The sequence below is a fragment of the Saccharomycopsis crataegensis genome, assembly GCF_037102585.1.
Source record: "Saccharomycopsis crataegensis DNA, jcf7180000000073, whole genome shotgun sequence".
NCBI lineage: Eukaryota > Fungi > Ascomycota > Saccharomycetes > Ascoideales > Saccharomycopsidaceae > Saccharomycopsis > Saccharomycopsis crataegensis.
In genome coordinates this window covers 607,323-634,388 of record NW_027043820.1, presented here as the reverse complement: position 1 = coordinate 634,388, position 27,066 = coordinate 607,323, and the positions used below count along the sequence as shown (strand labels likewise).

At 38.3% G+C, this 27,066-nt stretch overlaps 11 protein-coding genes across 11 annotated transcripts; 5 read left to right on the top strand and 6 right to left on the bottom strand. All coding sequences in view use genetic code 12, as the record gives it.

Annotated features, from left to right (window-relative positions):
- Positions 1 to 946: 946 nt before the first annotated feature.
- On the top strand, positions 947 to 2,458 carry DASC09_010370 (uncharacterized protein; the record flags this gene model as incomplete). Its single annotated transcript, XM_064994640.1, has 1 exon — positions 947 to 2,458. One exon carries the CDS (start codon positions 947 to 949, stop codon positions 2,456 to 2,458), a length of 1,512 nt encoding a protein of 503 aa, XP_064850712.1.
- Positions 2,459 to 3,559: 1,101 nt separating this feature from the next.
- DASC09_010360 (uncharacterized protein) lies at positions 3,560 to 4,330 on the bottom strand (the record flags this gene model as incomplete). Its single annotated transcript, XM_064994639.1, has 1 exon — positions 3,560 to 4,330. The coding sequence occupies one exon, from the start codon at positions 4,328 to 4,330 to the stop codon at positions 3,560 to 3,562; it is 771 nt and encodes a 256-aa protein (XP_064850711.1).
- Positions 4,331 to 6,717: 2,387 nt separating this feature from the next.
- On the bottom strand, positions 6,718 to 8,283 carry UGA2 (succinate-semialdehyde dehydrogenase (NAD(P)(+)); the record flags this gene model as incomplete). The annotated part of the gene is made up of 1 exon (XM_064994638.1): positions 6,718 to 8,283. The coding sequence occupies one exon, from the start codon at positions 8,281 to 8,283 to the stop codon at positions 6,718 to 6,720; it is 1,566 nt and encodes a 521-aa protein (XP_064850710.1).
- Positions 8,284 to 10,113: 1,830 nt separating this feature from the next.
- DASC09_010340 (uncharacterized protein) lies at positions 10,114 to 11,976 on the top strand (the record flags this gene model as incomplete). Its single annotated transcript, XM_064994637.1, has 1 exon — positions 10,114 to 11,976. One exon carries the CDS (start codon positions 10,114 to 10,116, stop codon positions 11,974 to 11,976), a length of 1,863 nt encoding a protein of 620 aa, XP_064850709.1.
- Positions 11,977 to 12,383: 407 nt separating this feature from the next.
- DASC09_010330 (uncharacterized protein) lies at positions 12,384 to 13,823 on the top strand (the record flags this gene model as incomplete). The annotated part of the gene is made up of 1 exon (XM_064994636.1): positions 12,384 to 13,823. One exon carries the CDS (start codon positions 12,384 to 12,386, stop codon positions 13,821 to 13,823), a length of 1,440 nt encoding a protein of 479 aa, XP_064850708.1.
- A 1,271-nt stretch (positions 13,824 to 15,094) lies between these two features.
- On the bottom strand, positions 15,095 to 16,369 carry DASC09_010320 (C2H2-type zinc finger protein; the record flags this gene model as incomplete). Its single annotated transcript, XM_064994635.1, has 1 exon — positions 15,095 to 16,369. The coding sequence occupies one exon, from the start codon at positions 16,367 to 16,369 to the stop codon at positions 15,095 to 15,097; it is 1,275 nt and encodes a 424-aa protein (XP_064850707.1).
- A 1,209-nt stretch (positions 16,370 to 17,578) lies between these two features.
- DASC09_010310 (uncharacterized protein) lies at positions 17,579 to 18,685 on the top strand (the record flags this gene model as incomplete). Its single annotated transcript, XM_064994634.1, has 1 exon — positions 17,579 to 18,685. One exon carries the CDS (start codon positions 17,579 to 17,581, stop codon positions 18,683 to 18,685), a length of 1,107 nt encoding a protein of 368 aa, XP_064850706.1.
- A 631-nt stretch (positions 18,686 to 19,316) lies between these two features.
- On the bottom strand, positions 19,317 to 19,934 carry CGI121 (Cgi121p; the record flags this gene model as incomplete). The annotated part of the gene is made up of 1 exon (XM_064994633.1): positions 19,317 to 19,934. The coding sequence occupies one exon, from the start codon at positions 19,932 to 19,934 to the stop codon at positions 19,317 to 19,319; it is 618 nt and encodes a 205-aa protein (XP_064850705.1).
- A 283-nt stretch (positions 19,935 to 20,217) lies between these two features.
- Positions 20,218 to 21,234, top strand: ATG3 (Atg3p; the record flags this gene model as incomplete). The annotated part of the gene is made up of 1 exon (XM_064994632.1): positions 20,218 to 21,234. One exon carries the CDS (start codon positions 20,218 to 20,220, stop codon positions 21,232 to 21,234), a length of 1,017 nt encoding a protein of 338 aa, XP_064850704.1.
- A 355-nt stretch (positions 21,235 to 21,589) lies between these two features.
- Positions 21,590 to 23,095, bottom strand: MOD5 (tRNA dimethylallyltransferase; the record flags this gene model as incomplete). The annotated part of the gene is made up of 1 exon (XM_064994631.1): positions 21,590 to 23,095. One exon carries the CDS (start codon positions 23,093 to 23,095, stop codon positions 21,590 to 21,592), a length of 1,506 nt encoding a protein of 501 aa, XP_064850703.1.
- A 1,608-nt stretch (positions 23,096 to 24,703) lies between these two features.
- MET13 (methylenetetrahydrofolate reductase (NAD(P)H) MET13) lies at positions 24,704 to 26,545 on the bottom strand (the record flags this gene model as incomplete). Its single annotated transcript, XM_064994630.1, has 1 exon — positions 24,704 to 26,545. The coding sequence occupies one exon, from the start codon at positions 26,543 to 26,545 to the stop codon at positions 24,704 to 24,706; it is 1,842 nt and encodes a 613-aa protein (XP_064850702.1).
- Positions 26,546 to 27,066: the final 521 nt, after the last annotated feature.

Genomic DNA, 27,066 nt, shown 5'->3' with positions numbered 1-27,066 from the left:
ATACTGAGGAGTATACTAAGTCCTATTGAACTTGAAGATGAATTATTTGTATTCACACAAATTGCAAATGAACTTTACATGATAAATGAAACGAAAACATCTCTTTCAGACGTCATACTGTTTGTCATTACTACTACCATTATATTTAACTTTATTATCTAAAGTGTTTGTTATTTTACGTGAGTGCGTTTGTTTCGCCTTAATATATATTGAAGTACTTTTCAGACCTGTAGAATTCTGACAAATTCGGGTATCTATCATTGAGAAATTGCTCTTTGAGTTATGACAACAATTCTTTAGTGCGAGAAATCCTTGGCTAAACTTATCATGTCTACAGATATCGTTTACACTGGCAAATATACCTCCAAAATATCATCTTTCTCACCATGAAGCTTCAAGAATTCAATTGCTGAGCAATTGATATTTTCTAATAATTCCACAGGAGAGACAGGTTTGGAAACCGATATGTCTATATCTCGTACTGTCAAATGATACCCCATAAATCTCCCATAATCTTAATTAGAGGAAAGACTTCAATTTCCAATAAAGGTCTCTGGTTGTCACTGGTTTCATCAACATTCAATAAAAACTAAATAGGTTTGTGCTCAAGAGCTTTGTCAATGAGGGGTGAGAAAGAGGACTGACTTGGAATCGCAACTCCGACAATGCTTCGAGGGTCTCCGAATCATATAGTCTCAAGATCTACCTTCTAACATTAGCTGCAGATTACTTACTAGAGGTCATATTCCCACCACTTGCGCTTCCTTGCTACCAAGCACAGCTACAAGATAAATTCCTTCTGCCTCCACGTGATTGTCGAGACGCGTGAAAATTATAAAACTGATGATGGTCCATCGCGATTATATACATCATAATATTTATTTGTATTCCCCTATTTCCCTTTTGATTTCCAGGAATCGCAGGCGTTAAAAGATTCAATTGTACAATGTTTCCCAAAAGCTTTAATGGTAAAGAAAATATCACTGCGGTGGACTACATCAACCACCAGACCTTGCTAGAGAAAGCTGCTTCTGAAATCATGCCTTACGACCCGAACGTCTGCACATACACATACGGTCCAATCCGCCAGATCCTTTTTGCATGTCTCACTTGCTATCGGAATAACCCTAGTCGGGAAATGAATGGAATTTGTTATAGCTGCAGCATCCAGTGTCATCACGATCATGAGCTTGTCGAACTCTTCACCAAAAGAAACTTTGCCTGTGATTGTGGGACTACCAGGATCCCCACGAACGGTTGCTGCAAATTGCGGTATGCCCCTCTTCAAAAACCCACTAATCGAACACTGGATAATGATAATGCTGCTGCTGCTGGACTGGTGGTTGATTTGACAGCGATAACTGCCCCACGCAGAAGTACTCTCAAAGAAGTATGGAAAGAAATCGCCCCCGATGACATTGCTTCGACCTCCAATGTTTACAGTCAGAACTTCGAAGGGTTGTTTTGCTCGTGCGGAAAACAGTACAATCCCGCAGTAGAAACTGGGAATATGGTGCAGTGCAACTTTGGCGGTGCGTGTAATGAGGAATGGTATCATGAAGAATGTATTTTGGGTTTGAAACCGGGAATGGTCGATCGTGAACGAAAACGTGTCGCTGTTGACAAGAAATTCATGTTCAGGCGGAAATTTGGAGATGGTGTTAACGTGTTAGATATTTTACCGGAAGCAGAAGATGAAGCGGTCAATAACTCAGAAATTACCAAAGAGTTTATTGGCACTGAACCAGGGTTGGACAAACAGGATAAAAATGATGATAATGATGATGATGAAGGACCACTTCCGTTGGAAGGCTTCCCTGACTATGAGCAATTTGAAGGGTTCATTTGTTGGAGATGTGTCAACCAACACAAGACATTTTTCAACAAATTGCTCAAAGTACACCAAGTTTGTCTTGATCCAGTATATCATGTGGGAGCGGCTGCATCGCTACAAGATCGTCTTGAAAAAATCGAAGTGTCATTGGATAGTGAATCGCCACCGATGAAAAGGGTCAAATTGGAACAAGATGGCAAGGCTACGACAGTAAAAAACTATTTAGAATACCTGATTTTCTTAAAAGATGATTATCAAGATTCTTTGAAGCAACTCTTCATTGATAAAAATTCCCCGCTGGTTGAGAAGTGCAAATTGCTGGATTATGGCGCCATTCGGCAATTCTTGTTGGACCACCAATGCTTATGGGATGACGAACCGATTTACGAACCTCCAGAAGATGAAGATTTGAAATCTGAATCAGGAAGCTCAATCTTTGAGCTAGGATCAAAAGTATTGGAGCAGCTACCCCGCGAACAGGCGATTGAGGGTGCACAGGCTTACGAAATGATCAAAAATAAACTAAAGGAATTCCTCAAACCGTTCGCCGAAAAAGGAGAGGTGGTGACTGAAGATAAGATTAGAACGTTTTTTGATGGGATGCATGAAAAGCTTGAAGAATAATGGGATGAAAAAATAAGCATGCTAATCTGTTTTGTAAAAATGTTTTTTATTTTCTTATAAACATATTTTATATTTCATTGCAGCATGCAAATTGTATTTTAATTTTTGATCTATCGCTGGATAATCATCAACTACAAACAACTGGTATATTCTTTTTCTTTCGGAATCCATCTCCATCTCTCTCACAAAAAGCGACAAGAAAATATTATTACGGTTTCCTTCATAGTACCCTTTGTGGGCTGATACTATTATTCAACATACGCAATTAATCAATTGAGTTAGCATTAAAACTAAACCTTGCATGACACATGTTATAGATTTACTTGCTTTAGAACAATACTGTTTGGACAGTGAGATAACCGAACCCAAATTCGTTGTCAGTTTGGATGATGGGACCATTTAAAAATATTCAGATAGAGGCTAAAGGTTGTTACAAATGAAGAAAAGACATCAGAAAGTTTGGATTTATTGTAACCAAAAGGAATTTAAAGGCAATTCCATTTATTTATAATCAATAATTCTGTTTGGTCTGATTTCACCGTTGCTATGAGCCGACATTGAATTAATTGTCAAATCGCGGTTTCCTGATAAAATATTTACTACAAATCACATAAAGTGTGACATATACCACCAGTATCGTTAATTCATTATCTAATCAATTACTTCTTACCAGATCTTTTCTATTTATATCCTAGCCTCTTATCTTATTCCCGACCTTATTCTCTATAATTGTATCTATTTCCTGATCTCTTATCTTATCCTCGATCTTATTCTATCTTATTCCCGATCTTATTAATTATCTTATTACTGATGTTATTACTTATCTCATTAATACACTTCTATATTTATTATCTATTCAAAGTGGAACTAAACCGCCTATTCCTTATGTATGATTTATATAAATCAAGTTAATATTACGTAATGCGATGATTATTAGATTTGTAATAATGTGGCTTATAATTGAAAGAGAGGGGAAATAGAACTGAAAATGGATAAGAAATGCATTATTTTCTAATTAAGTAATCTATGAAAGCAAAAAAAAAAATTAAGGGATTCTGTAGAAAAATGTTCCATCGCAAAGATAATAATGAGAACGCCCACTTAAGCAGTAGCAGTTGAAATCCTAAGTACAGTGACAGTGGCAATAGCAGTGACAGTGGCAGAGCTGATCAACACACCAACAGAATTGTAGATGTCACCTCTACTGTCTCTATAAGTGCCATCACCAACCGGACACAATGTATTGAGTGTCGGAGAACAAGTGCTTGAGGAGGTGTATGCTGAAGAAGAGGAAGAGGAAGAGGAGGAGGAGGTAGAAGAGCCGTTGTCAAAGTCATCCATAAAAGCATCAAGGGCGGCCCCAGCACCAGCTAACTCGCCAACAAACTCAATACCGTGCATGAATGATCTAGCAACTTTAGAATTTGTGACAAGTTCATCAACCAGAACGGTTCTAGTTGAGCCATCAGAAGCATGTTGTCTAGAAATTGTAGCTGCGGGACTTTCTTCATTGTAACTTAATTTAGAATACTGGATGGGGTTTCTCCAGACTTCTCCATCGTTTGCCTTTTTAGCAAGAATCATTTGAGCATTGGCTTCTTGACCAATTGCAGTAATAACAGGAGTTTCCAGAGCACTATAAGTTGCATACGCTGCTATAGATTTAGAAGTTGTTGGTTTGGTGATTCGGGTTCTTGCTGATGTATGAGTCAGCATATGAGAATCACAAAATTGGTCTTCACATTTGGCAAAATCTCCCTGATCTCCCTTGCCTTCCAACGATCCAAGAGGGTAGGATTGGGTAAGCATAGAAAGAACTGCGATTTGTAAGATCTTGGATAGACGCATCTTTGCAGTTAAAATGAGAATCATATAGTATTTCCAATACATATGAAATATTGCAAAAATTGAAGCTATGTTGCTATCATTTATATATTGAGTGATTAGAATAATCAACTAAACTTTTTTTTTTTAACTATGTTCAATTGGTCCACTTTTTTAAAAAAATATGTTGTGCTACCATGGATAGGATTATTTACAATATATCCTGCATATAATACCGTACCTCCCTCCCCCAGCGTTCGTAGGTAGTTTTCTGAATTTTTATCTTCAAATACACACTAAAATATTTGGAAAGTGTATTGGGCAAATTATAAATCAATTATTAAAAAGAGGAATAAAGACGACCAACCGCCATTACAGGCATGGCGTATCCCTATCTAGTTGTTAAGTTGGCATGCAGGAACGCTTGGCTCTTTTGAGCAAAATTTCTGAAGTCTATTGTTTCCATTTTTTCTACTTTTGAAAGTTATTACTGAAGGAACCATTGTTTTAGTGATACTCTCTGCATTTTCAATTAGATAATACAGAATCTAACAGCAAAAGAGAATAAAAATTTTCCAATCTCTTGACAACATCATTTTCTCTTGTCCCTTTCAACCTGCACCAGTTCCTTTTTTCTTTTTTTTTACTTATATAGCTTTCTCATGGAAGCAAAATAGGCGTTTAATCTTTCATTATATACTTATATTCTGGTTAAAACTCGATCCCTTCTCATTGGGTAGAATATATATGATCATGATATACTAGATCTATTAGGTAATACTACAAATCTTGAGCCAGTGTTACTGCTGATGAAATGATATTTCCCCACGAATAGCCCATTAATTTCAAACAAATGATAGTACTATTAATCATTCAATGATTATCAAGTACTTTAACATATAACTGTTTTTGTTTTTCAATATCACCATAGCCAGTAGAGTCAGTTTCGATCCACACAATATATGTGAACAGTTACAGTGAGCAAAATCTGAAAAGTCTCCAATAGAAAAAAAATTGAAACTGGAAAAGAGTTAACTGAAGTCATGTTCTATATTAGTGCTCTATAAAAGCAAAAAAGAGACAAGTAAAGATAAAAATAACAAAAAAAAATAAGAATAATTATAATTGCACTGCAAATATTGCAATTGTGTGGGTTGGAAGGCACGGCTCAGGGGTTTGTGGATTGAAGAAGAATTATTGACAGTTTCTCTAACTTCGGAAAAGGTACGTCCGTGATGAGCAGGTACTTTTGAGATAGGAGTAACATACAGTCCTTTGGTGAGAATACCTTGATAATCGGTCACTAAACTATCTTGATCATTGACCACTGAACCATCTTAGATTTCTAAGGGTCCAAGTGGGTGGGATTTAGCAACTAAGGAAAGGATAATGAATTGTAAGATGTGGGAGAAATGCATTTTTGATATTCGCTGTACCTTCATAGTTTCGAAAGGTTCCGTCATAGAAAGTTCTCTGGCTAATTATTCGCCAAAACAAATATCATAGTTTCCAGAACTTAACAGGACCTGAAGCGAAATGATGATTAACTACTCATGGTAATATCTAGCTCTACAAACTCGCTGTTGAACACCAATTTTGAGCGCAATATATTTGAAAAAAATCGTCATATAGTACTATGGCAAGTAAATGCAGCTCATTCAAATCATATATTGTCATTACACTAGTTAAAAGTCACTATTCTTTCAAAAAACTGATTGTTTTATTCTTAAGGAAATTTGAACGTAATAAACCGTAATGATGGTACCCGCATGAAACTACGTCACATATCCGGGTAACCTAGCTGTTGTGACTAGAACCCGTGTTGATGGTATATGGAATTTCTACCGGAGCGGACTCACGACTATGAGTATTTCCGGGCAGGTGTCATTGAAGATAATAAGCCAAGGCCATTTTGTTTCAACTTATTCTCCCTATTGTTAAATTAGTGCCTCTTTTTATTCTCTTAACTTTCCAGATTTTGTTTTCATGTTTTACGTTCCAGCCTGATTAATGATATCAAATATCCATATATATTAGAATCTCATTAAGAATTGTCGCAAAGTAACCGTTACAGATCGCCGTAATTTTTGCAAATCATATGTGTGAAGGTAGTAATTACTGTGTAATATGGTGTTGTGCTTAGTGGTGTGAGGATATTTGCTTTTGGTTTCGCAGCTCTCACCCTGTAACAGCACATGGAATCCAAATAGCTTTTAAATAGTGGTGCATTTCAAATTATTGTTACACCAGAAGCTACTCTGTATCTTCAGCCCCATTTACAAGCTATTATTATTGAAAGATAATAAGCGTCATTTCATACCACACTAAAATATCAAACTTTAAATCATATAAACTTCGTTTTAAAAGCAAATAAATACACAAAAAAGAATATGAAATGACAGCAAAATAATAGAGCAAAACCTTATACGAAAACTTCAAATATTACCAATAACAATAGTTTTGATGTTCAACCAATCATGAATACCATACATACTACCCTCTCTACCTAACCCAGATTCCTTGATACCTCCAAAAGGCACACTAGCTTCACTGATGGCACCAGTGTTAGCACCAACCATGCCCACTTCTAAAGACTCGGCGACATTGAAAATACGCGAGATATCTTCGGAGTAGAAATAACCGGCAAGTCCAACCGATGTATCGTTGGCTAACGCGATAACTTCCTCATCAGTCTTGAATTTGACAAGTGATGCAACCGGCCCAAAGATTTCTTCATTGAAGATATCCATTTTTGGAGTGACGTCTCCAAGAACCGTTGGATGGTAGAAAAATGGACCAAGGGATGTAGCTGGGGAGCCACCAATCAACACTTTGGCATCTTTAGACTTGGCATCATGGACAAGAGAATTGATCTTATTAAGGGATCTTTCATGGATTAATGGACCATGAGTGACTCCTTCAACAAGCCCATGGCCAAGTTTGAATTTCGATACTTCTTCGACAAGTTTGGCAGCGAATTCGTCGTAAATAGCTTCATGGACAAAAATACGGTTGGCACAAACGCAAGTTTGACCAGATTGACGGAATTTCGAGGCAATCACCCCAGGGATGGCTTTTTTGAGGTCCGCATCGTCGAAAACAATGAACGGAGCATTACCCCCAAGTTCAAATGAGAGTTTCTTCATTGTGGATGCAGATTGACGAGCAAGAAGCTTGCCAACCGCAGTAGAACCAGTGAATGAAACTTTCTTGACTACCGGGTGTTCACAAATGAATTCTCCAGCGGCTGGAGTGTTTTTATGAGAAGTTGGAACAATATTGACCACCCCTTTAGGAAACCCAGCATCGATGACAAGTTTACCAATGGCCAACGCGGTCAATGGGGTTTCGGCGGCAGGTTTGATGACGGCAGTGTTACCGGCAGCTAAAAGAGCTCCTAATTTACGAGTGATCATGGCAGCAGGAAAGTTCCAAGGAGTTAAGACCCCGCATACACCCAAAGGTTGTTTAATGGTCAAGACCCTGTTAGCAGGGTTGACGGAAGGGATGATGTCGCCATTCACTCGAGGAGCTTCCTCAGCGAACCACTGCAAGAAAGAAGCAGCGTAAGCCACTTCTCCCAAACTATCAGTGTAAGATTTCCCGTTTTCCAACGTGATGATTTTTGCCAAATCTTCTTTATTCTCAAGGACAAGTTCGTAAAGGTTGTAAAGTAAGTTTGATCTAGCACGGGCCGTGGTTTTACGGAACCCGGTGAAAGCAGCGCTGGCCGCATTGATTGCAGTCTGGAAATCCTTATTGTTGGTGTTGGTTATTGATATGAGATGTTCATTAGTAGCAGGGTTTTGCACTTCGAAGGTAGTTTCACCAGCAGCCACTGAGCCATTGACAAACTCCCCATTAATAAGGGCCTGGGTTTGAAGAAGTGATGAGTTTTTTAAAGAAATTGTGGAGGACATTGTTTTCACAGAGAGTTGACGAATGGAAACTGACCTAAAATAGCAAGACGAGGTTGAAGTGAGGATTCTTGCACGGATCATTTTGTTTAAATATTGGGTTTTTTTTTTTCTTATGAGTAATGATCCTGTTGTGGGTGCGTGCGGGTACTTCCCTTTTTAGATATAGGCGATAGTACGAGATAGGGAATTATCTTATCAAAGATAGGCAAAGTCTTATCAACAATAGGGAGGAGACGGTGTTGGTTGATTCTGCGTTATCGGAGCAATATGATATGAATATCGTAATAAGACAAGGAAGAACGTGTTACAGAAGATTGAAAATACAAAAGAAAGATGAAAACGCGGGGCAATCGGATGTGGTGGGGCAGTCACGAGGGCACTGATGTTGAAAGATCCGCCGATTGGGAACAGCCAAACTTATACACATTGTTGTGACATACTACTTGGCAAATATTACTGAATTATCAGGGTATATAGCGCACGCAATTGGATGCACCATGGAAATGTCTATTTGTATTGGGCTACACTTTTATATGATGAAATGAAACAATATCTCCAATGTTCAAAGGCTTCTTTTTCTTCAATATTCGTGTGTAGCCTTCCTGCTCTTCAAACAAACACAAACTGCACCTTTTTTCCTCAATAATCGTGATTATTGAGATTGTTTGCTTTTTTCCGGTGACATGATTAGTCCCTAATGCAAGGAATGTGATTTTTTGATGCAGGAAGGTTATAGTATTTTATTTTACCTATTAGAAAGAGCCCTAATGTGCCCGGTTTGCATGTTATTTGGAAAGAACCTCTGTGACTCATTACTATACATTTCATTCATTCATACTCCACAGCCATTGTGAATGTTTCTTGCTCCCTATAGATTATTATGAAACAGTCTATAGCTATTCTTAGATGGTAATGGTGGCCAGAAGAAAAACCGAGTACGAAGGGTCCTTCAATTGTTGCGTGCAAAATGCTTTATTTCAGCTTATTGAAGCCCAAAAAATTAGAAATAATATGAATATGGTGAGTGATGAAGGTGAGAACAAACATTTCAATTGGTAAAAGTCTGTCGAAAGAGTGCCTGACCGAAAAAAACAAACAAACAAAAAAACAAAAGAAAAAAATTGCATTGCCTATCAAAAGTTTCGGGCTTTGATGATCTGTGAACGATTATAATTCTTAAAATCCCGCAAGCATTGACAGGTTTTCACTAATGGAGTAATAAAGACGATACACCGTATTGGGTGGCCTGACCAATTTTGTTTCGTGTTTCATCTATATAATAGAATATTTCTCTTGTTTTCGTTGGCTGTCGCAACTACCACCAAGAAAGCGATGATCTTGGATTTAATCGGGACCCCGTGCAAATCGTAAATATCTCATTTCCTTGTGAGGTAAAATACGCAACTTTCTCTTTATGGAATACGCTTCAGTGGAGAATAAAAGAATAAAGAAATATACTTTACAAACTACTCTGGAAGAGATGGGAAAATATGCTAGAAATTATCCAATATTCTTGCTCGAAGTTATCAACTTCTTGGCTTATAGAGCCTTATTATAACAATAACCGTTATAAACACTGAGATAATATCGAAGACCTTATTGTCTCACCCTTAGAAAGGGTATCAAACTTCAATAGAGCATCTGGCTGTAGAGGCAGACTTTGCTTTGACATGCAGAAGAAATACCTCATATATATTAAAAATTTTTTTTACAATCAATCACACAATGTGACACAGGGGTGTCTTTTGCAGAAGAAGAAGAAACTAAAGAATAATATTATGGATAATAATATTTAGGATATAAATTCACAATTTCCTTCCATAGAACTGAGGGGGTTGTTTTTTTTTTTTCAACATATAGCGCTCTCATTACAACAATCCTTTTGGACACTTTTAGACACAAATAAAAAAGATGTCCGAAGAACAAGGTGTCTCTACCGCCAATGATATCAAAAGATCCTATGATCCGGAAAATTTGATGTCAGAGGAAGATTTCTATAAAGAAAAAACCGATGATGTTGTCAAAACCAGAGGGGTTACAAGAATTGAGGCAGTCAAGTCCAGTCTGAGCCGCACCTATCTCTGGATTTTTGGGCTTTCTATATTTTTGACCGCATGGGTGGCTACTTTAGATAATTCTACCACCTATAACTATCAACCTTATGCTACTTCCTCTTTTGGCCGTCACTCAATGTTGTCTACTTTGACAATTGCCAACTCTGTCATTAGTGCTGTCTGTAAACCTTTCATTGCTAAAATCGCGGATTTCACTTCCAGACCAACTACTTACATCGTCGTTATTGTTCTTTATGTTATTGGCTTCATCGTAACCGCTTGTTCTCCTAACATTTCAGCTTATGTTATTGGCTCAGTATTCATTTCCATTGGCCAGTCTGGTATCGATCTTATGAACTCCATTGTTGTTGGTGATATGATCTCTTTGAAATGGAGATCTTTCATGCTTTCTATTTTGGCCATGCCTTACTTGGTTACCACTTGGGTCTCTGGTTACATTGTTGAGCAAATCGTCGCTACTAACTGGCGTTGGGGTTACGGTATGTTCACTATTATCACCCCAGTGGCTCTTATTCCCGCAGTTATGATCATGTACTGGTTGGATCACAAAGCCAATTCCCAGAACAAGATCCCGATTGGCTCTGATCCATTCCTCGAAAAGAAAAGAACAGTGGCTGAGTCTCAAAAATCATCTTTCAAGGCTTGGTGTGCACTTATTGAGGAAGCCCTCATTGAAATAGATGCTATTGGTCTTCTTCTTATCGGTTTTGGATTCTCTTTGATATTGCTTCCATGTTCTCTTTACCCCTATGCTGTAGGCGGCTGGTCTAATCCTTCCATGATCGCCATGGAAGTTGTTGGTGGGGTGCTTATTATCATGTATGTAATCTACGAAATCTGGATTGCCCCGTTCCCATTGTTACCAAAAAGAGTATTGTTCAACCGTACTTTCATTTGTTGTGTTATTATCGACTTCATTTATCAATTGGGTGGCTACTTCCCCTTGCTTTACTTCACCTCTTACACCATGGTTGTCCTCGACTTGTCTACCCAAGACTGGGTTTACTTCTCCAATACCGTTACTATGGGACTTTGTTTCTTCGGTATCGTTTGGGGTATCGTTTTCAGAATCTTCCATCGTTACAAAGTTTTCCAAGTCGTTGGTATTTGTATCAAATTGATCGGTATGGGGCTTTATGTTAAGGCCGGCACGTATGCAGAGAGTCCTGGTATCGGGGTACTTATTGCTGGTTTGATCATCACCAGTTTTGGTGACGCTGCCAATGTCATGGGTACTCAAATTGCTGCTCAAGCTGCGGTTCCTCATCAAGATATGGCGGCTACCATCTCGGTGTTATCATTATATTCTCTGATTGGTGCTGCCATCGGTACTGCTATCACCGCCGCAATTTGGAACTCCAAGATGCCTGGAGCTTTGCTAAAATACGTTCCAGATGCAACTAAGGCTACCGAGTTTTTTGAATCTGTTAGTGACATCCATGCCGAACCTTGGGGATCAGCTAACAGATTGGGAGCCATCAAAGCCTACCAAGAAGTCAACCACGTTTTATTCTGTATGGGTGTTGGTGTCAGCTCAATTATGTTGATTGGTGTTGTTTTCCAGTCTAACTTCTACTTGGGGGACCAACAAAACTGTGTCGAAGGTGAACAAAAGGAGAGTTACCAAGTCAATGAAGATGGGTCCAAAAAAAGCATTTTGGATAAGATTGCTGATTTCTTCAATAAACCATTGTACTAAACGTTATCCTGTTTATTTATTTATTTATTTATTTTCTTGCTCTTATAGCTCCTTCTCATCTTAGATTTGTTTTCATTTGCGCCCTTTCTAATTTCCACCATTCCTGTCTCTTAAATTTATACCATACCATGATAAGCGATTACTGCTGGATACACAAAAACTGCAATTTTCATCATTTTTTTCTTCTTCTTTTTTCTTTAAAGATATAATAAACTACTATTTACCATTTATGTCAATCAAAGGCATAAGTAAAATTCTCGTTCAAACATCATTGGGTCAACAAAGCTGTTGTGGTTTAATGGCATATCACCATGTGACCCAAACTGCTGGTATACGTCACTCCCAACAAAATGCCACTTGGGGATAATTCCACTGGTGCTCGACTCACTTATTATATTGTTTAGTATATGAGTATATTCAGCAGTAATAGCTTTCATTTGAATGACTACCAGAGGCAAAAAACTACCAGCTCTTGTGAAAAGTTATTGAATAGGACACTTGCCCCTGAAATCATATCCATGGATAACTTACAAACATCGACTCGTAAGTTATCAGTTTCTGCTCGGGTGGTGATCTTGTGCCTTTTGTGGTATGGTATCTCTTCATTGACTTCTCAACTATCAAAAGCCATTCTCACTGGTTTTCCATACCCTTTGACATTATCTCAATGTCAGTTCTTTTCGGCAGCATTGTTGTGTTGCTTGACCACAAGAATCGTATATGAGTTTCCTGCGATTCACCGAAAATTCCCCAAAGGATCCATTCCCACCCCAGATAATCTAAAAGACAATAGGTTTATGATTCTTTCCCTCTATTATGCCAAATTAATGTTCCCCATGGGAATTTTCCAATTCGTGGGTAAATTCTTGAGTCATGCTGCTACATCATTGATTCCCGTGGCAACTGCTTCCAGCATCAAAACCCTCAATCCATTATTAATAGTGTTAACTTATAAATTATATTACGGCATTCGTTTTCCTTACACTACTTATCTCACATTGTTGCCAATTGCCGCGGGGGTGATGCTTATTGTCACCAGTAACGCTTCTAGACATACCACTGGGCTCTCACTGGACGAAACCAAAGGATATTTCTTTGCCCTTGCTTCTTGTTTTGTCTTTGTGGTGCAAAACATTTATGGGAAAAGAGTGGTTACTTTTCAAGGTCCCACCGATCCAGCACTGCTTGCCTTGGCCTCAGTGGCAAAACCCCACGATTTATTGCCGTTATCCAATAATAATTCATCAGTGACCCTCAATAGACTCGAAGAAAAATCGCGATCCGAATTGGAAAAATTGAAATCATATAGTAATTTATCGGTGCCAGAAGCCAATAACCATTCATCAAAATCTCATAAATCAAGTTCTAGACCGGATAAACTTACTGTGCTTTTGTATTGCTCGGTGTTTGGAGCAACCCTTTCATTACCGGTTTTCCTCTTTTCGGAATTTCCTAAAATTCTTGGTGAATTATCACAAGCAAAAGTTTTCACTGAAAATCTTAATGATGGAATAGTATTATCTGAAACGTCGACTTTGGCAACCAAAAATTTTGAAATTCCTTGGGGGCTTCTTTGTCTCAATGGTCTAGCGCATTTCTGCCAAGCTTTGCTTGCTTTCCATCTTCTTGGATCTCTACCTACTGTGACATATTCTGTGGCATCATTGCTCAAACGGATTGTGATAATTACCGTTGGAATGTTGTGGGCTAATCATTTTGCGTGGATATCTGCCTCTCAATTTTCTGGCTTAACATTTATTGGGATAGGGCTTTATGCTTATGATCGGTTTGGCGGCAAAGAAATGTTGAAGACTGGAGGAATTCAAATTAACGTACGACAGGGATAGGCATAATAGTATTGTTAAAAACTTGGTGATACAATAAAAATAACTAAAGAGCTGAGTTATAAAGAAAAAGCGCGAAGGAGAAATCAATGATAGTATATCATGGCTGCAAATTTAGTGCGTCTTGTTGGAAATTGAAGAATAAAATATGTGTTTACAGAGATCTGAACACATTTTTTTTTTTTTATTATTTTCTGTTATTATACGCTTGAGGACCGGATGAAGATTGGGTCTTGCCTTATTAGGAGCATGGAACCTTGTGTGTGTGTATACCCCGGATTTGCCATATTTTATGAAGTTTTTCACGTCTGTAACTTTCTAAAGCCAAGTACACGAGAGTTATGATGTTTCAAAACCAAACCAATAAAAATATGAATCAAAAGTTAAATGATGATGGTAATCATACTACATATAAAGAAATGAATGTCTACTACTTCATGTAGTGTGATGTGAATAAAAAAATATGAAAAGCGTTATCAGAGAAAAGAAGAAATATAATAGCACACAAGATATTTCATCACCAGGATGAAATGTGTTACAAGTTTGAGCCTCAATAGGAAAAGATCTAGGCGGAAGTGGTGGTTGAGTTGACAATATTGTGCATACCAAAACCACCTGGACTATTGTTTTGAGGAGGAGGAGGAGGAGGAAGAGACGATGATGGTGGCGGAGAGCCAAAGTAACCTTCATTGGCAATGGTGGTAGCGTTTTTGCGTATTGGAGCAGCAGTTGTAGCAGATGCCAAAAGAATGGATGAAATGATACCAAGAGATAACTTTATGTTGTGATAATATGATATAAATGACTCGAAGAAATGACTATGTAGTCGATCGGCTTCCTTTAGTAGTATTTGGTTGGGAAGAAGTTATAAAATTACATTTATTATATTGATATATTGACGTATTTGTTCATATTCATTTATTCGTATTGGTAGTCTTGAATTCTTGCGTCATACAGTAACAGCACCTGTTGGATATATTAAAAACATAACTACAGATACATATAATCATAATAATTCATATAATGAATTAACGGATAAAAGATTGAACGTCACCAAAAAATATTCATTTCTATAAAACAAGCAACAGCAAAAAAACAAATAAAAAACAAGGAAATTTTGATTCTCCAAAGCATCACCACTAATCAATGGATTTTATCGTAAAAGTCATCTAAAATGTCCACAAATATATTTAAATAAGCCACCCTTAAAAATAACAATGATAAAAATAACAAAAAAGAAAGAAAAAAATAAGATGACATTTTCTTTTTGTTTTTCACCCAGGGTTCTTTTGACGACTATTTACCGTCATGTCCATGCTGCGTTCTTCCTCGGTCAATAACTTCAAGTTATCAATGTACGTGCGATTGTCTCGGTTTCTATGGCACGTTTGCGTGCCATAATGACGCTTCAAGGCATCTTTCCGGGCAAACGATTTGCCACAGTTGTTACAAATATGAGGAAGGGTGGCCAGATGGGTCTTGACATGTCGCTTGAGATCGGAGTTCCTCTTGAAAGAAAGTGGACAAGAACCACACTTGAATACTTTTTCCACCGGATCATTGCAAGAAGTGTTTTCATCAACATTACCTAACGATTTACTAGTGTGATTATCATATGACGATACAGAGCTAGTGAGCTGTGATGAGGTTGTGCTCGAGGTGTTCCTATTGTCCACGTATGCTGACATTTTGTAAGACGATGGTGACGATGGTGTGTAGTCTTGTATTGGAGCCTTGCCATTTCCTTGATAGTTACCATTGGCAGCGGTGGCTTGAGGATACAGCAACTCCCCGGTCTTTAAATGATTAAGCGCCGACACAAACTCGTAGATATCAGAGGAATACAGTTGTCCAGCCTTGGAATTTGGTTCATTCAGTGATAGTCCCGCCATTTGGAGAAGACCTTGACTGGCAGAGGAATATGAATGGTTGGGGAAGAGGTCGGTTTCGACTTTCGGGAACGCCAAAATATTATCAATCTTCAATCTTTTGGTGCTGTTTTCTTGTGAATATACTAAATCTCCTGAACCGAACCCGTAGGATGAATTATTTAGGCCACTATTATTAAAAACACTATGGTTTCGGGTAGCAGTGGAAGTAGAAGCAGCCGCTTGATGAGAACTTGATGTGCCAATAGAAGAACTTGAAGTTGAACTTAGTGCCAGTGATCTGAGGGGAGGCTGATAATGATTATTTGAATGATTCACCACTTCATCCAAACATTTGCGATAATACTTCATCTTGGCCCCGGTATCATTTTGGTCAGAGTTTCTAAAGACATTCTGGAGATTCTTACGGAACACACGTCCTTTATACTGATCGAATCGGTCCCAGTAATCCAATAGTACCGCCTCAGCAGCCTTCTCCAAGAACTTCGAGTCTTCGGGATGGTGATGCACTGATTCGATGTCGGCGAAAACCGTTTGAAGGGCCAGGAGGATTTTTTGTTGGTCGTGATCGTCAATAATGATGTTCAGTCGTCGTTGTTGGTTGGGCGGTCGAGGAGTACTATTGTGTTGGTACCCTGTTATCTGTTCTGAGGCTTCCATGGTAAATGTATGGAGTAGGGATTGCTATGCTATGCTGTGAGCAGAAGTACCGGACAACCAAACAGAGTGAAATGAAATAAGATATCAGACGTTAAAGAACTGTCTAGCATCGACCAAGATCACCATACAAAAGATTGGCTAACCATCCAAGAGACCGTCAGCATTGGTTGTTTTGGCAGCTTTCTTTCGGTTATTAAAGTTTGGTCAACTCACGTGCGATGAGGTAAATGTGGTATACTGCAGCAATATGCGCGTATCATCACAATGCACTATAATGCATATATCATAAACCACCACCGGCAACCGACGGATGTACGAGGATCTTCGCCCCGTCCACCCCACATGACAGGTGCATTGTAGGGACACCGGCCGTCGTGACTCATCAAACAGTCAAAAAAACAAAAAAAAAATTTTACACATATAAGAAAAAACGTTGACGGCTCAATACCAAATCTTAAAACCACGCCAAAATCTCACGCAAAAGTCCTACTAAAACAAAGGAGAAAAAAAAAAAAAGAAGAAGAAAGAATCATCAATAACACATATATATTAATTGATATTCGTATACTTATCCCATATTAATAGAGTGTACCTGGTATCTTATTCTTCCTTCTCTCTTTTTGTTTCGGTTTGTTTTTGCTGTTTCTTTTTTCCTTTATTATAAACCAGCTTTTTGTTTTGTTTTGTCTTGCTAGCTTGACTGGCCAATACTAGAAAATACCAAAAAGAAGTAACAAATATTCAATTAGTCTCTGAAGAGATAGAAATATTTGTTATTTCCCGTTTGCTAGTGTCCTGTCGTCATTGTGTTGTATTTGTCATCAAAACACCAATGAACTGATCATATCTATTTGAACAACCACACCTACAATACAACATTCCGTTTCAACAAGGCCAGTTTTTTTTGTTTTTATTCATTTCATCTTTTTGAATTCTCCAACCATTTATCAGCATTCTTTTGTGGGCTCCAACTCTCAGATAAGTTTGTTTTGAAGATAATTGCTTTCATAAATTAGTAATCATCAAGTTCTCTTCAACAGGAGATCCCAGCTCATCAAATTAATAACTTTGTGGAATCCTTTTTCAACAGATATCGTACATAAATCACTTTTTTTTTTAACTTTTGCTCTGCTCTATTATATTATTTTACTGGCTGTTTTTTTTTAAGAAATCTCGTTTTAGTTTTTATTTTCTTTTTGGGAGGGAAAAATGGCATTTGGAGACCTGTCTGATCTAATTAATGACACCAGATACCAATCGTCAATCCATGCTAATATTGACGATCACAGGAGTGATAAAGTTCTCTTGAACAACAACGATACCAAGAATATTACCACTACCACCGCCACTACTAGTACCATGAAGACAAATATCGTCAACACAAAAAGTGGTGCTGCCAAGTTTTCTGAAGGCCATTCCAGTTCTTGCCCGGTGTCTGTTCCTGACTTGACCGATACTGAAGGTAGTAACGATGAATCTTTTGATGAAGAGGATGATGTTTCTGAAATTGACGGTAAAGAAAACCATGCAAATGCCAATGAAATTGGAATCACCCCAATCAACCAATATGCTAGTATCAAGAAGTCTGGTCCAGATTCCGACACTTCCATGACTTCGGGATCTGCCGTCGAGACCGTCACCACTAGAGGATCGATGAGCGATGCTTTTGGTCAACTTTTCATCAATGATAGCCATCACGAACGTCAAGTGATTATGAAGATCATTGTGAGGATTGTCGCGAATTCCCTCATCACCAAGTTCCCAATCGATGATTGTTGCAATAATCGCAACAACTTGATCATCAACAACTTGATTGATTTCCTTGAAAAAGTCTTGACCCGTTCCAGAATGCCATTGAACCAATTTCTTGCCGGGATTTTATACTTGAACCGTTTAGCAAACAATATCCACCTGGGTAACAACAAGCACCGTGTTTTCAAGAACAATAGTGACAAATTATGCCTTCGTCGTTTGATCATCACCAGTTTTTTGGCCACCAGCACCATTTATGCCAAACCTTCTAGCTTGCCAAGAGGGGTAAGGTCAGAGTCAAAGAATCCAAAATTCACCAAACAATCCATGTCCCCATTTGAAATCAAGCAGAGGATTTTAAATCAAAATTTGAATGCCCAAGTCTGGTCAGTGATTTCCGGGTTGCCAGTGACTTTCCTCGACCAATTATATGACAATTTCCTTGACTGGATGACCGACGATGATTTGAAGGTTAATGCCGATGATTTGAGAAAGTATAAAGGCAGTTTGAACCAAATGGTGAAGTGGTTTATCAAGACCGATCCACCATTCCATTCAGCATAAGCTGTCACTATCATGATAGAGCTACTATTATTTGATATTATTTTCATTTAGAATTGTGAATCATTTCTTTTAGACTGAAAAAAAAAGCTCTTTATACTTTATCTTTGCTCATCTTTTTTATTTTCTTATTTTGCCTATATTTTTTCGTCTTTGATGGTATCAGATGTTTGGTTTGCTAATTGTATTGATATAATTTTTTTTTTTTTTTATTGTTTTTGCTGCTGTTGGTTGTTTAACCAATAATAACAAAACATCGAATTACACTCAAGATTATTATCTTTTTTTTTTTTTTGTTTTATTTTTGCCCTTTTCTTTATCTGTGTGTGTGTGCTTCTTTAGGTTATATTATATGGGGTAATATGTTTTGAGATAATTGTCTTTAACATTACAAATAAGATTGTAAGAGGCTTTAGAGACTAGCGAGCATGTGCAAATGAGTCAATCTTCCTATTGTTAACATTCTTATGATTTCATTTATTGGCCTACTTTATATCATGGAAAATGTTTCTGAAGAATATCAAACATTAAAAAATAAAATAATATACACTTTTCCTGGAACTCACTCTATGAAACAAAAAGAAAGCTAAATAGTCACACCTTGTACGTTCTAGAGATCACATCTTGTACGTTTCTAGAGATCACTTAATTGCAATACCGACACTAGCAACCTGGATAACACTTCCCGGTCCTCCACCATCATATCTCCCAATTTATAATTCTTCTTGATCAATTTCAAATCACTGATCCCTACAAGCTGCTCGTCGTTATCCAATTCAGCAACCTCTGCTTCCACCACATCCTTTATGTTTTGCAAATCACGCTGTATAACCCCTTGTAAATCTTTTGCTGCATCATCCGGCAACAACAGTTCATTCTCCTGCTGTCGCTGCTGTGGTCCTCCAAGACCATATACTTTCAAGATGATCAAATTGGCGCTTCCTTTCGAGATCCCAAACCGGTTCAATGAGTCAGTAATGTTGGCATTTGGCGAAAGGTTCAAGATGGTTTCTGCATGGACCGAGTTGGTTCTAAGTGGCTTCTTCTCATTGAAATAATAATTGGTTAAGGTCTTAAAAATTGCGCAATTGATTTGTTCAACGCTCACCACGTTCGCCGCATTGATAAAACAGTAATCATATCGTTGGTCAAGGGAAATCACCGCCTGCTTGATAGTATCGATGTTTTTAACATTGGTTGCCAATACCCCAAGCACTTGAACATGGGGAAACTGTGGGTATTTGTAAATCATCTTGGGTTATTATTTATATGAGTATCTATCCTTCAATCAGACTCAGGTGTGAAGGAAGAAGCTGTTTTGATTAAAAAAAAAAAAAAAAAAAAATAGACATTTCCGTCCCGGACTATTTTCCACTCCGGAGCATCAGGGAAGGTCACGTTGTAATGCACGTGACGTGATCTCTCGCTGTTTTCGATTTTACTTTTATTTTTTTGCCGTCACAAGCTCATCTCTCTGGTTGCCATCTTTATCGTAATAGAACCAAATCAACAACAACATAATAATAATAATAATAATGAATAATATAAGATCGAGATTCTCATCTCTTAGAGAGTACCTTACTCCGGTGACTCATACCTCAACATTCAAGACCACCGGGGAAATCACTCCCGAAGAGTTTGTGGCTGCCGGAGATTATTTGTCCTACAAGTTCCCTACATGGCAATGGTGTCCTGTCGCCGATGACTCGCTTGAAAAGACGTTCTTGCCCAAGGATAGGCAATTTCTCGTCACTAGGAAAGTCCCATCGTACCAGCGTGCGTTGTCGTATCTCAATGGTGGGGCAGAAGAAGATGATGAAGAAGATGTTGCCGATGAAGATGGCTGGACCACCACCCACACCCATATGTTAAAGAAGGGTGACAACGAGAAAGAAGTTGCAGTGGCAAAAAATGATCATTCCCATGAACTTATAAACGATCAAGAGATCCAGGATATAGACGATGATGATTTTGACATTGAACCAGTAGTGGAAGATGGTAAGAACCCTAGCGGCGGCGTCGTGCTGCTGCTGCAAGAATCCCGTCGTAATTATGATTTATACATTACTTATTCCACATCGTATCGTGTGCCAAAGATGTATCTTGTTGGGTTCGATGCTGATGGTATTCCATTGACTCCTGACCAAATGTTTGAGGATATTAGTGCCGATTACCGTGATAAAACCGCAACGATTGAAAAGGCGCCATTTTTGCAAAACACCACTTCGGTATCGATCCACCCATGTCGCCATGCCACGGTAATGAAAGTCTTGATGTCCAGAGCCCAAATTGCAGCACAATCCAGGAAGGCCGAAGCCGCGGAAGCCGCCACCAAGGATATCACTCAGGGGATAAATAAATTGGGGTTGAAAGATAGTGAAGAAACAGGAGGTGATGACGAATGGGAAGATGTACAAGGTGTAGGGAATAATAAAGAGGAAGACGAAGAAGATGGGGTTATTAGAGTAGATCAATACTTAGTTATCTTTTTGAAATTTATTGCTAGTGTCACCCCAGGGATTTACCATGATTATACCATGGATGCTTTATAAAGTGTGAGTTTGAGGATTTTAACTATTCTTTGGGGTTTTTTTTTTGTTATTGATAATATTGTCATTTGTTATGTTTTTGTGTCATCTTTTTACGTTTTGTCATCCTTTATGTTTTGTCATCTTTTATGTTTTGTCATCTTTTTATATTCATACTGATTTATTTATATTTTTTTTTTATCTTTATTCTTTAAATTAAACGGTGGTCTTTTGCTTTGTTGTTTCTTTAATTTCTTATCTTTCTTTTTTTTTATAAGGATGGAATGAACTTTTAAAATATAAACTTGAAAAATATAAGCTGAGGACCATTATTACAAAGTTTGTAAACATTAAATCATCAAATATCAGTAATAGACCATCATTGTTGGCTTTCTGTATCATTGCTCTTCTCTTCGCTGACAAGCTTTTGTCGTTTAACCCATTGTTCGTATTCTTCACGTTTCTTTCCTCTATTCAAATTTGATCTATGCTTTCTTCCAGCTAAATGCTTTTTCCACTGATCTTCCCCAACCAAAATAAGCGGCAACTTGGAATCTTTATCAACGCAAGTTTGACAAGTAAACAGTTGCCAATTTTTGCTCTTAATAGTCTCATCGGCACCAGCATCGTTCGGCAACAAAACCTCCTTGATCTTTGTTGGAATATCGATTTTCAAACCACGATTATCATTTTCCAAGAATCGCTCAAATTTTTTAAATCCCTCTTCAGCAACGTTTTCTTGCCAGTTACTCAAATCCGTGGCGTCCAACAAATCAAGTTCTGCCGAAAATAATCCTTCAGGGCTAGTGTTTCGCTGTAGTTCCTTAATTAGCACGTTCCTAATCCATTTGATTTGCATTTTGGAGTACTTCCTGGTCTTCACCTTCATTTTATCGATGGCTTGGGCAAACAACTCGTCATTTGTCGCACCGTCTTCCAACCATGGTAAGAATTCTTTGAAGCCAATCACTTGGAACACTCCGTGTTGGCAACGGTTCTCAGGAGTTGTCAATAGCCGCTGGTACAGCTGGTATAATTCATGGATCTCATTTACCGCTCCGTTTTCAAACATCGAGTCAACTCGGGTATCGAGCCGTTGATTAAGTGTAGATTGATCTGCCCAAAGCCAGTATACAAGAGTAGGGAATCGAAGTTGTGACGAACCAGCAGTGGTAATAGACGAAGAAGAAGAAGACGTGGTGGTCTGGTTTTCATAGATTTCTGAGGGTTTCTTGCCGGTGCGGAAATAAATTTCGAGCACCCGTTTCACTCTTCTGGTATCATTAGGATGGAACTTGTGTGATATTACTGGGTCGATGGCCTTCAATGCTTCGTGGACTTTAATTGGGGTGTCGTTCAAAATATCCTGTTGTTCCTTGGTCAACCCTTTCAATGCTTCCTCTTTAGTAAGATACTCCTGCGACAATACATTATCTTCCTCCATCTCTTCTTGTTTTGTTTTGTTTGTGTCCTCTCGTACCACCCTATTGGTGAAGAGTAATGATTGTAAATAGTAGCTGGTCCCTCCTACCACGATGGGGATTTTCCCTCGGCGATGGATGTCATCGATCTTCAGCAATGCTTCTTTCTCGAACCTATGAATGAAGTACTCTTCCTCCCAAGGAACATGGTTCATGACATGATGCGGCACGCCGTTCCTGTCATTTATCGGATGCTTGTTGGTGATCAACGGTGCCCCACAATACATTTGCATCGAGTCGGCATTGATGATTTCCCCATGATACTTCGTCGCCAAATCAATGGAGAATTGGGATTTCCCGACCCCGGTGGTGCCAACAATCACCACAAGTGGCTTATAAGTGGATAAGTTTCTGTTCTGATTTGGAATATTCATGAGGACCTTGGATAATAAACACTTTTGCATTGTGGTTTCTTCCATCAATTAAAAAGTAAGAAAAAAATATTTATTTTTTTTGGCCCTTTTTTTTTTTTTGAGGAACATTTTTTGAGGCAACGTCCCTTTGGATTGGTACAAGAAAAGACAGCTTATTGTCTCTATATTTAATGACATTATCTAAAGTGTTTGTTATTATATGTGACTAAGTTTACTTCGTATATATATATAATGAAGTACTTTTTAGACCTTGTAGAATTCTAACAAATTTAGTAAAAAAAAAAAAAAAGGAAAAGTCGAAATACAATATCTCAGCAAAGAAACTTCAAATGGGAAACAAATGAAATGAAAGGAAAAAGATCATTGGGATCCAATGAATTAGGCTACCTACAAACCAGAAAGCCAAGCTCTTTGTGGCTTGTCCTCGTTTTTCAGCTGATTTTTGGTTATTGTTACATCAATGGTTGATCACACATGTTGTCCCGAAAACAATCTCAATGTACGCAATGTGAATGACCCCAATGGCAATCAAGGTTGGAGTCAAATCAGGGACAGAAATTTCAATATCTTAGTAAATTGTCAAATAATCAAGTGGGAAAGCAGTGTACATCAAGAAGATTATTGCAATGAAACACATGTTGAAGTATACTAATGATTCGAGCGCAAGGCAAAGCTTTGAAAAAACACCCAATTTCAACGTCTTACTGTGTTTACACCCACAAAAGTCATGGCGATAACAAGTTGTTATGTTATATTCCGGAGCCATTCGAAGAGTTGTGTGCTCATCAAATAGGTTGAGACTAATCATGGTGATAGCTAGTTAACTTACTTATTACTATATCTAACTCAAGGCCAATGAAGGTAAGTATTGTTATAGTGTAAGGGAATAACCCCATTATTCGCTAGTCCACACACGGTTACCGATACAAAACAACAATCTTCAATTATAAATCAATTGAATAATTAATTTATTAGGACAGTTGATGTCCAAAGGGAGCGCGACGGTTGAAGTCGCGATGCAAAAGTGAAAATATGTAAATAGGTAGATAGATATGAAAAAACTCATAAAATAAATGAATCAATTCTCTATTTTGGTGTGTGAAAGAATCATCAATCATTCCTCGTCATAAACATTATCAAAAACCAAACAATAGAATAGATAGCCGAACCACATAACGATTGAATGACAGAAGAACAGACAGAGGTTAGAAAAGAAAAAAAAATAAGCAAAAGAAGGATGAAAAAAAATAAAATAAAAGGAAATCAAATTCTTTGAAAGAAAAACACAAACCAATTAGGGAGAATAATGCCGTTGAACCATAAAAATAAGCGAGTGAGATGGAAAAAAAAAAAAAAAAAGAAAGAAAGTATGTTGAAATAACCGAAATAATAACATAATGTGAAGGAAAAAATAAAGTATTCACACAAAATTAAAAACTGTTGAGAGAAGAACAAATGAGTATATCAAATGAAACCATGAAAAGTTGAAAAAAAAAAAAAAAAAAAATTGTTGAGAATAATATCAGACCATTGGTTGAAGAAATGGCTGGAGGAAATGAAATAACGTTGAGGTATCTAGAGACAAACTGATGTTGAAGCAGAAAAAAAAAAAAAAAAGTGTTTCAATAAAGCAAAAAATCAAAGGCAATCAATACCTTCAAATAATTTGAAAATTTTGTTCTCGCCAACATAATCATTATCCACAATGTTAATCAAGACATAGTCGTCAAGTAATTTGCCCAATAAGTCGATAGACCCGTCATCTCCTTGCTTGAGCACCATTTGCCATTCTTGGGCAATATGGTACGCTTCATCCTTCCAAGCAAGAAAAGAGGTTTTTTCCACAATGGTTGGTTGGATAACTTCTGTATTTGGGAAAATCCCCCAAGTGACGGCATTTGGCACGCTGTCATTTTTCAAATTGGTTTGCAAACCACCATTCTTATCCACGGCAAAGAACGCTAACACTTTATAATCGTCATTGGTACCGCAGTTTTCAATGCGATTGATCTTGTCAATGTTTGCTCTAAGGGTATCGAGTTTAGCCCGAGGCATGAAGAATTCCAAGTATTGTTTTTGGTAAATGTACCCATTCTTTGGACCCCATCCAAAAATTGGGTGGTCGGACCGTGCTCCATTGACGGCCGGTTGACTGTTGACGGTAAAAATCCCCTTTTCATTAAGGGTGATCAAGTCTTGCTTGATCGAGTTGATTTCCGCATTAATTGGGGTATCACTCCATGGCAACATTGCCAAATCTCCATTCAAGTACCTGATAAACAAATCACTAAGATCTTTCATGGTTTGTGGTCTGCCCCAAAGCTCCAACAATTTCTTACCCGAATGACGCAACAAAGAACCATCGAAAAGAGAAATTTCCCCAAAAGCTGGAGATTCCGAATTACCCCAACGACCATTTGGAAACTCGTCCCAATCTTTTGTCCGGACAATGTAGTTGAACTTCATGTTTTTCCAGAAAATTGGACGAACTGATTCATTGGTACGGTTTGGGTTGAGAGATTTACGCCATGGCAAGATCTCACCACCAGTCAAGCCGGTATCGTTGACTTCTGGGGTGACAAGCCCAAGTTGTTGCAAGATCATGATGGTGGCTTTTTCCAAATTCATGGTGTAAAAATGCAAATGGTTCACCACCCCAGAATCAAGGAGTTTTTTACACATCTTGGTTATTAATTCACAACCCAACTCACGGATCTTGAAATCATCCTCTTTGTGAGGTTCCAAGATATCCAAAAACCCTTGAGGAATCTTAATTTCTGACCACTTGGCCCGTCTCATAAAAGAAGCATAAGTAGTGATCGGCATGATCCCTGGGAAAATCGGAGCTTCAATACCTTTAGCTTTCAATTTGTGGCACCATTCAATGAAATTGTCGACATCATAAAACATTTGGGTGACAATAAAGTCCCCGCCAGCGTCGATTTTTTCTTTAAGATAGTCAATCACACGGTCGCAATTATCTTCTTCCGGGTGGCCCTCAGGATACGCAGCGACCCCGATACAAAAATGATCCCCATACTGTTTCTTGATGTAGCTAATCAAGTCTTTAGCGTACTGGAACTCTCCTTTATGGATGAGCTGGCCGTTTGCGTCAACTTGAGCATCCAATGGTGGGTCACCTCTCAAGGCCAAGATGTTTTGACATCCTGATTCGTAAGCTTCACGGAGCGCGGTGTCGATGATCTCCACAGACATATTGGTGCACGTCATGTGGAGACATGTTTCGAGTCCCAACACCGATTGACAAGTGTTGACAATGTCATTAGAGATTTTGGAAACCCTCCCGCCAGCGTTCCAAGTAACGTCGATAAAAGTTGGGTTAAGATGATACATCCGATCCATACGATCGTACAAGTTCTGGATCCCTTGTTCGGTTTTTGGAGGAAAGAATTCGAACGAGAAGGTTGCCGGGAGGTCCGCGGTCTCGTGAGCCTGAAGTAACTTGTCGGTGACCTTCATTGTTTGTGTATTTGTGTGTAATTCTCAATTTCACAGCTAGTTTTGGCAGTAAGTGAAAAAAGAGAGAAGGACAGCAGCAAAAAACGGGTTTCACCGATTATGTATGCGGAGGGGGGGAAAGCACGCAATTTCTCTTGGGCTTTTCTTTTTTCATATGAGTCAACCGTTCCGGGGCGGTGCCCTGTGCGTCTTTATCACTTATCACCGCCGCTGCGGAGGGCTGGACACGTGCCAATTATCTGGTGTTCGGGTTACTTGTCTCCTTGTGTGCGGGTGCTTGTATTTTGGGATGTTTGTGTGTGTATGGGTTTTGTTATCTCAGTCATGTGACTCTGGTGCATTGCATTGCATTGCATTGCATTGTATGCGATGTCATGTTTTGTACCGTTTGATGTGTGCATATTGCCATGCGTGGTGGTGACACAAAAAAACGGTCGCCTCACAAAACTGAAAATATATGAAATCTTTCTTTTCAAAGGTTTTACCCATCATAAGAACGAATGTAATATATATATATATAT